Raw genomic sequence first — 9,321 nt, forward strand, 5'->3', positions numbered from 1 at the left:
ATTTTACAGCAAGATTGCTCATTCCCGAATCACGTACCTTCGGAATTTAACCGGATATAGCTACTCGTTCAAATGCCTTCAGGACATAGCCCGGTTATAGTAACTCGCATAAATGCCTTCGGGACTTAACACGAATTTAGTAACTAGCACAAATGCCTTCGGGCTTAGCCCGGAATTAGTAACTCGCACAAATGCCTTCGGATCTTAGTCCGGATATAGTCACTTAGCACAAGCCTTCGGGACTTATCAATAAATCATGACACATCTGTATTTCATTTTCGTTAGCAAAGCTCAAACACAAGACACTTATCACACTTGCAATTTTGGCTCATTAGCCACATACAAAGAGCATGATCTAATCAAATCATAATCTAAGTTCTATTACTCAAAAACTTACCTCAGATGTGGTCGAACGATTCCGGCGGCTATTCGATAACTTTTTCCTTTCCCTTATCCAACTGTGGTCCTCTAAGCTCTTGAGCTAATTCAAACAAATTTAACTTATTAAAGTCTCATTATGCTAGCTTATGGCTGAATATGACAAGGAGTTTAATAGGTCATATGGCCACCCTTTAGCTCAAATACACAATGGTCATGCGCATTTTTAATCACATTAAGCAATTTAACACAATTCATTTGAACATCAAAAGAGAACCTCAAGGCATTTAGCCCATTTATACATTAGACATTAAAGTCCCATATGTACGAAATCACGAATCGAATTCAACATATTAGCTAATATTTCCCCTTAGCCGAATTTTCTATGTCAAGATAAAGCCATTAATATGCTTACCTATGGCCGAACATACACATCAACTTATGTACTCATTCATGTGGCCGAACATACACATCTATGCTAAGACCGATTGCAACACTTAATACATTCTACAAGTATGGTCACTCGTATTGACTAAACACCATTTTGTTTCAAGTTCAAAACTTGGCTAATACACATATATACACTATTAAACATCCTCTCCCTTTTCATCAATTCAACACATGCATTACTCATTAATATACAAAATTATATTCGGCCTTAGCGCACAACTTGCTAGCCGATTCTTCTCCACCTAGCAACTAATGCACATATGTGCTCATTTGTTAGACTCTACTTCATCTAACAACAACCATATTTCCCTTCTACTTCCTACCATGGCCGAATGCATCACAACACCATACCATTTCAATTTTGGTCATGGTTAAACAAAGAACTTAATATCTCACCCAAAAATTCTAAAAAGAAGACTCAAGAGTCATCAATCCACCATCACATGCATTATTACAAAGCTTCATATTTTAGCATGTAAATGACATCAACACCAATCCACCTTAGCCGAATACCATCTCCATGACATAGCAAATATTTGAACCATGGGCTAGCTAGAACTCAAACTAACAAATAAAAACATGCATGAATCTCATGGACAACTTCAAACATACCTTAGTCTAACAACCACCATAGCCGATTTTCTCAAGCTCTTCCCCTTCCTTTCTTTCCTCTATTCGGCCAAGGATGTTCAAGAATGAACACTTTTTTTTTTTTGTTTTCTTTCCTTCAACTCACGGCAAAGGGGGGAACAAACACACACATTGCCCATGCTCTTTATTTTATTATTCCTTACATAATGCATTATCCCAACATGTTTATGACATGTTTTTAGCCATAACACTTTGTCCACCCATGCTCATGGCTGGCCACTACATATTAGGGGGGAAATTGACATGCAAGTCCTTCCTTATGATTACATGCACTATTAGATCCTTGTAGATTAGCCTATCACATTTCAAAAATGTCACACATAAGTCCTTTTGACTAAATTCACATGCAATTTACTAAATCGAAGCCTAAAACTTTCACACATTCATAATCACATATTTTAGACAATAAATAGCATATTCAAATAATTTGGTGACTCGGTTTAGCGGTCCCGAAATCGCTTTCCGACTAGGGTCACTTTAGGGCTGTCACAGAAGGTACGTGGGAACAATATTTACCTTAAATTGAATTTGCTTATAATAACAATTTTCAATCGAGTATTAAAATGGCACCGTACGAAGCCATATATGGTCGCAAATTCCATACACCTTTGTATTGGACTGAACTCAACAAGAATAAGATTCACGGGGCTAACTTGTTAAAAGAGACTAAACCGAAAGTAAAAGTGATTCGAGATAGTCTGAAAGCAGCTTCCGATCGTCAGAAATCATATGCAGGTTTGGAACGAAAAGACATTGAATTTGAAATCAATGATAAAGTGTTTTTGAAAGTCTCACAGTGGAAGAAAGTACTTTGATCTGGTAGAAAAGGAAAATTGAGTCCAAGGTTCATCGAGCCGTCTGAGATTATCGAGGATATAGGACAGATTGCATATAGATTGTTATTACCACCAGAACTAGAAAAGATTCATAATGTGTTTCACATATTGATGCTTCGACAATATAGATCCGATCCATGACATGTGATTTCTCCGTTTGAGATTGAGATTCAGTCTATATGACCTACGAAGAAGAACCGATCCGTATCTTAGCTCACGAGGTTAAAGAATTGCGAAATAAGAAAATTTCGTTAGTAAAAGTGATGTGGCATCGACACGGTATTGAAGAGGCTACGTGGGAGCTTGAAGATGTTATGAGACAACAATATTTGAATCTGTTCAACGGTAAGATTTTCTGGGACGAAAATCCTTAAGGGGGGAGAATTGAAACAGTCTGGTTTAGACCCTAGTCAGAATAGTGGTTTCGGGACCACAAATCTGAATCAAATAAATATTTTAATATTATTTTTTGTGCTTATTATATGTGAATTAGTATCTGCGAAAATTTCGTACGAAAATTTGATCGTTTGTGTGCTTAATTTGATAAAAAGGACCTCATTGCGTAAAATGTAAAAGTTGCCTGCTATTTGTTAAAGTGCTTATTTGCTTTGTTGTTTTAATTAAGAGGTCCTTATGATGTAATTAGACTATTGAAAGCATGAGTGGACATTTATGGCCTTAATATATGTGAATTTATAATGGTTTATTAAAGGGAATTTTGGTAATTGTCATATTAATCATATATTAAATAAAACAAAACATGTTAATGGATGATTCATTCATCCTTATTATCGAAAGTCACAAGAAAAAGAAAGAAAATAAGCTTTTTAGGGTTCGACCAAGCAAATTGATGATTAAGGTATGGTTTTTGATCCTTTTTCGATAATTTTTATGTTTTTGTAATCGTTGCTTAGTGTTCTATCAAGCCCATGCCTAAAATTCTAATTTTGATGATGATTTTGAAATATACCATTGATGAAATTGTGAGCTTTATGTAGTTTGATGATAGTAAATGAAATATATGTTTTGGGTTAACACATTTTGTATTTGAATTTTTGATGAATTTGAGTAAAATGGGCTAAAATGTGAAATTTGTAAATTGATGGACTAAAATGTGAAATAAATGAAATATGTGGACTTTTATGAGTGCTATGAATATTCGGCTAAGCATAAGCATATGGAAATTTGTGTATTTTGTGATTTTTGTGATTAAGGACTAAGTTGGTAAAATATGAAAATATGAGGGCTAATTTGTAAAAATGCCCTAAATGTGTGTTTGCAGATTGATTTGAATTATTTTATGAATAAAAGAGTTAAATTTTAATTTATATAGATCGAGAACCAAAGAAAATGAAATTAGATCGGGGAAAGTCGAAAGTCGTCGAATAGCCGTTCGTTTCTGTTCATATCCGTACGTAGTAAGTCTATATACAAATAAATGTGTTTTGAATTGAATTACTATCGATTATATGCTATTAATATATTATAAATGAATATATGAGTTGAAAAAAAATGAAACATTCGAGAAAGTATCGACAAAGTTTCGACGTTTGAAAAGCCCCATAGAACCTTAGGAATAGTTAGGATACATATGTCATGACATAGGATCCGATGTGTGTTATCGTGTAAGACCACATCTGGGACATTGGCATTGACTTATGTTTTACGTATAAGACCACGTCTGGGACGTTGGCATCATATTTGATTTCGTGTAAGACCCTGTCTGGGACAGTGGCATCGATATTTGGTTACATGTAAGACCACGTCTAGGACGTTGGCATTATATGAGCTTTCCGAGCTATTTGCGTATCCTTATTATTCCGAACGATTCACCGGGAATTCTGAGAAAATAGATGACTATGTGAATTTGTATCAGGTATGTTTGAATTGTATACCATGTTTGAGAATGAAAGGTAAGTATATGTACCTTGGTGAATATATGATATAAATATGAGTTGCTATGAGAATGAGTTATGATATGTATATATGAATCATGTCCAAATGAAATAAAAGAGATATTTAGGTAAGTGAATGTATTTTTCCTTAAATTATATGAATGAATTGATGTTATTTGTTAAGTTTATTTGTATATGGATTACTAAGCTTTTGAAAGCTTACTTTGTGTGTGTTTGCATTATTTATAGATATCGTAACTATCGGGAGCTTGGGGATCATCGAGGATCATCACCACACTATCGAACTACTTTTTGGTACATTTTGAAAGTGTAAATATTGAAGTATGACATGTATAGGCTAGAGGTAGTTGAATATGTTTTATGAAGTGTATATTTAGCCATGTGATATGGCTTAATTATGGTTGAACTTATGGTTTGATTTTGGTTATGTTAAGTGATGTAAATTATGCTTATGTGATGTGTTTATGAATGACCAAATGAAATGGTAAATTTTGGTAAGTTTTGGCATGTGCAAATGTGTGAAATTGGTAAGTTTATAGCATGTGAATGAACAGAATGTATCAAGGTTATAAACTATATGTTTTGGTATGTTTTAGCTTATGAAATGACATGAATTGGTATGTGTTATGAACATGAGATTGGTTGATATTGATATGACATGATTGGTGTATGTATTGGTTGAGAAATAGTTGAGCATTTGGTATGCAATTGATGTTTAATTTTTTTTTGTAGGGAGGACCCTTAATGGGTGGCAATTTGGCCTTGTAAATGGCCTACTTTTACCTACATGGGCGGAGACACGGGCGTGTGTCTCAACCGTGTTGCTCAAGGGTCATTTTGAAATGAGCTTGGGCAGACCACATGGTCACACACATGGGCATGTGCTAGGCTATGTGGCCAAGTCAGTTTCGAGCACGGGCGAGACACATGGGTGTGTGACAGGCCATGTGACCCAAGTCAGTAGCCTCCCTAATTTCACACGTCTTGGCACACAGGCGTGTCTTGTGGCAGTGGACAAGTCAGTATGTATGCCCTATTTTGACACGGCCTAGACACATGGGCGTGTCTAAAACCATGTGAGGCACATGGCCTGTTCACACGGGCATGTGACTTGTGCAACTTTGAAAAATGTTTAAGTTTTGAGAAATTTTGTATGCATCCGGTTTAGTTCTGACCCCTTTTTAATTTATGTTTAAGATCTCAATGACCAATATAAGGGACTCTATGATAATGTTTGACTATGAAGGTGAATGATGTATGTGAATTATTTATGAATTGTTTCAATTTGTCCGGTAACGCCTTTAACCCTAGTTCGGCGACGGATACAGGTTAGGGGTGTTACATTCCTACTATCAAATCATTAACAAATTTAACTTCACGTTTCAGTAGTAAACCTGGTAATTCTTTAGGAAATACGTCTATAAATTCATTGACAATAGGTACTTAATCCAACTTTGACCTAGAATCCTCAATATCCAGTATGTAAGCTAGAAATGCCTCACAACCCTTATAAATCTTCTTATGTGCGGTAATCGTCAATACGACTCTGGTAACAATGTTTGATCTCCATGATTCAATTGTGATTAATTCACTTGTAGAGCATTTCAAATTGACTCTTTTCTATCTACAATTAACCACTGCATCATGTAAAGATAGCCAGTCCATACCCAATATTATATCAAACTCATAAAAAGGTAATAACATCATATCGGCAGAGAACTCATAGCCCTGGGATTTCAATGGACATTTATGATAAATTAAATTAACTATTACACTGTGACCTAGTAGATTTGTGACTTGAACATCAAATTCAATTGATTCAACTAGTAAATTTTTATCAGTGGCTAATACAGTGAAAATATATGAATGGTTTGATCCAGGATCAATCAAAGCATATACAGCAACATCAAAAAGATAAAATATACTCATAACAACATCAGGCGTAGTAGCCTTTTATGTAGCTTGTATAGAATAAGTCTGGGCAGGTGCTTTAACCTCGAATCTAGCAATGGCATCTCTAGCATCAGTACAACTCATCCTGTATTACTGCTCTGACTAGGGTGTCTACCTTTTTGTGGCATTGATGGGGGTTTACACTTCGATTATCTTTTTCTCTTGGTGGTTTTGGACAATTTCATACGAAATGAATAGATTCTCCACATCTTAAACATGTACTTGCCTTATATCTGAATTCTCTAGTGTAAGGTTTACCACAAAAATAACATAGCGGTCTCAGGGCATTACGAACACTAGACATACTATCAGTAGGTTGATTTTGTAACCTTGAATTAGGTTGTCTTGGTCTGCTTCTGCTAGAAAATTCTAATGATACAGAAACTTGGTTATCTTTTTCTCTTGCTTTCTTCAGTGGTGGCGCGGAGAACCTATTAGGAAAATTTCTTTATTGAAGTATCGCGCCTTTCTTTCTCTCTGTCTCTTCTAGTTAAAAGTTTCCTCCATCTTCTAAGCTCGATCGGACAATACCACAACCTATCATCATTTTGATCTCATCATTTAATCTGTCTTCAAAATGGGTACACATTTCCTCCTCCGTCGACACAATCTCCCGAGCATACTTGCTGAGATATGTGAACTCTCTCTCATACTTAGGCACTGATTTATTTCCCTGATTCAGTTCCAGAAACTCTTTCTTTTTCTTGTCCAGGTACCTCTTGCTAATGTATTTCTTCATAAATTCTGAATTGAAGAATTCCCAGTGAACATCATTTTTCGGGACTACTACAGTTATTGTCGCCCACAAATTGTAAGCTTCTTCTCTCAATAGTGATACAACACACTTGAGATAATCCTCAAGGGGACAGACTATTTCATTAAAAACCTGTTGAATAGTTTTAAGCCAGTATTCATCCTTTGCAGGGTCATCCTCCGATCTACCCCAAAATTCTTTCGCCCCATCCTTCTTGACTTTATTAGTAGCAATTCATCGGTTCAACCCAATTGTCGGAGGAGGAGGTGGCATCATAGGTGGTATAACAAGTGGTACTTTAAGAGTTACTATAGGAGGAGCAATAGGTGGTACAGTAGATGGTACAGGAGGAAGCGGTGGTTGAGGCATCATTGGAATATTCAGCATAAATTCAGATAAAAACTATCACATCAGCCCAAAGAACAATTTTGACCTCATTTTCAGGTATCGGTAGGATCGGTATACTATGGCTCGTACCAGTGTCAGTATTCGGGAGATTACTATCCACTTCATTAGCTTCTTCCTGTTCAATATCTGATGGCATCTTTTAAAATTTATAAAGAAATAGGTTTAGACCAAATCAAATTATATCACACTATCATAGGTTATAAGGCAAGTACCTTCTAAGTTTAAACATATTACACTCAGTCTAAGAATCGACTAAACCGTAGCTTTTATACCACTAAATGTAACACCCCTAACCCATATAAGTCACTGGATTAGGGTTACAAAATACTACCGATCAATTAGAAACCATTAAAGATCATAACATTCAATAAATTTAAAAATATCATAAACCATTCATTCCCATACATTTCTTCCCTAAACTGAGCACTTGAGGCCCTAAATATATCTTGGGAGCAATTCGGGACTAATTTTAAACAAAATCAGAAATTAAGGAAAAGGAAGCAAAATTTGAAAATAAGGGACACATGGCTGTGTGGCCAGGACATGTGGAACCTCACAGGCCATGTAACTTTCGAACAAGGGACACATTACCATGTCCCAACTTGTGTCCTCACCTGTGTAACTCTCGGAATAGGGTCACAAGGCCGTATCATACACCCGTGTGCCAGGTCACTTAACTCTCTGAGTTGCTTCAGAAACCTGTGTGTCAAGCTGTGTGTTAGGCCATGTAACTCACTGACTTGCATAAAAATGACTATCAGATGACACATAGCCGTGTCGCAAGGTGACATGCCTCACACTACTGAGTCACATGCCCGTGTCTCAGGTCGTGTGAACCCAAAATGAATCATTTCTTGCTCAATTTCACTCCCTTTTTGCATAGGTACCTACACACTACAAATACACATATGGAAAGTGCAATCCAACTTCAAAAAACTCTAACATAACCATATATTCACTCTATGCATCAAACATTTATCAACCTTGACACCTCAATGTGTTGTAACATTCTGATTTATGGTCTAGTTGGAACAGTGGTTTCGAGACTACAAATCTGACGTAAGAAAATTTATTTTTATTATATTTTTATGGTCTACAATTTCATGGGATTATTTCATAAAAATTTCGTTTGAAAATTTTGACATTTGGGCACTCAATTGGTCAAAAGGATTAAATTGTAAAAAGTGAAAAACTTGAGTTCTAGAAGGTAAAGGTGTCTAATTGATATGAAATTTTAAATTGGAGGTCCTTATATGGTAATTAGACCATTGGTTAATTTTTTTTGGACAAAAATGGACATGAAATAGGTGAAATAGAATATTTTTAAGTTAGGGGCATTTTGGTCATTTGGTAATTAAAATAATAAAAAGGGAAAATAAAAGCCAAATTTATGCTCATCTTTAACCTTTGGCTGAAGTTTGTATGGAATCCATGGCTAGGGTTTTGTTCAAGCTTTCCAAGCTCAATAGTAAGTCCATTCTTGCCCCGTTTTTAATAATTTTTACGTTTTTAAAATCCTCGTAACAAGATCTAGATATTTCTACCATTTATTTGAGCTAGGGATAATAATTAAAAATTTACCTATAACACCCTGAACTCATATCCGTCACTAGAATGGGGTTATGATGCATTACCGATTATAAAACAATTCGTAATGACTTTCTTTACAAGGTTAATCATATAGTAATTATATATATATGCATTTCATTTCACATACTTATCAAATATGTATACTTTAACTTTGATGACATTTGAATAATTCAAATATAAAATATTTTAATTATCAAACAATTGTTATGTGCATACTATATACAATCAATCATATATTATTTCCTTTCATATAAATGAAATATTCCATAATAACATTCATTTGCCTTATTACTACATTTTGTCTAACATGAATAAATAATCATATAATCCACTTAGCATATGCCAAAATATATCATCAACTTAACCAATTAAACCACTCAAATAA

At 35.1% G+C, this 9,321-nt stretch overlaps 1 protein-coding gene across 1 annotated transcript; it reads right to left on the bottom strand.

Moving 5' to 3' along the window:
• Positions 1-6,674: 6,674 nt before the first annotated feature.
• LOC108471650 (uncharacterized) lies at positions 6,675-7,482 on the bottom strand. Its single transcript, XM_017773236.1, has 2 exons — positions 7,416-7,482; positions 6,675-7,156 (listed from the first exon to the last, which is right to left on the bottom strand). The coding sequence occupies exons 1-2, from the start codon at positions 7,480-7,482 to the stop codon at positions 6,675-6,677; spliced, it is 549 nt and encodes a 182-aa protein (XP_017628725.1).
• Positions 7,483-9,321: the final 1,839 nt, after the last annotated feature.

This window comes from Gossypium arboreum, chromosome 11, assembly GCF_025698485.1.
Source record: "Gossypium arboreum isolate Shixiya-1 chromosome 11, ASM2569848v2, whole genome shotgun sequence".
NCBI classification, from domain to species: domain Eukaryota; kingdom Viridiplantae; phylum Streptophyta; class Magnoliopsida; order Malvales; family Malvaceae; genus Gossypium; species Gossypium arboreum.

Excerpts from the sequence above, each read along its gene's own strand:
- LOC108471650 (XM_017773236.1), bottom strand. The coding sequence starts at position 7,482 with ATGCCATCAGATATTGAACAGGAAGAAGCTAATGAAGTGGATAGTAAT. Across the intron at positions 7,157-7,415 it reads TCTCCCGAATACTGACACTG|TCAAGAAGGATGGGGCGAAA; the intron begins GTACGAGCCATA and ends CTACTAATAAAG.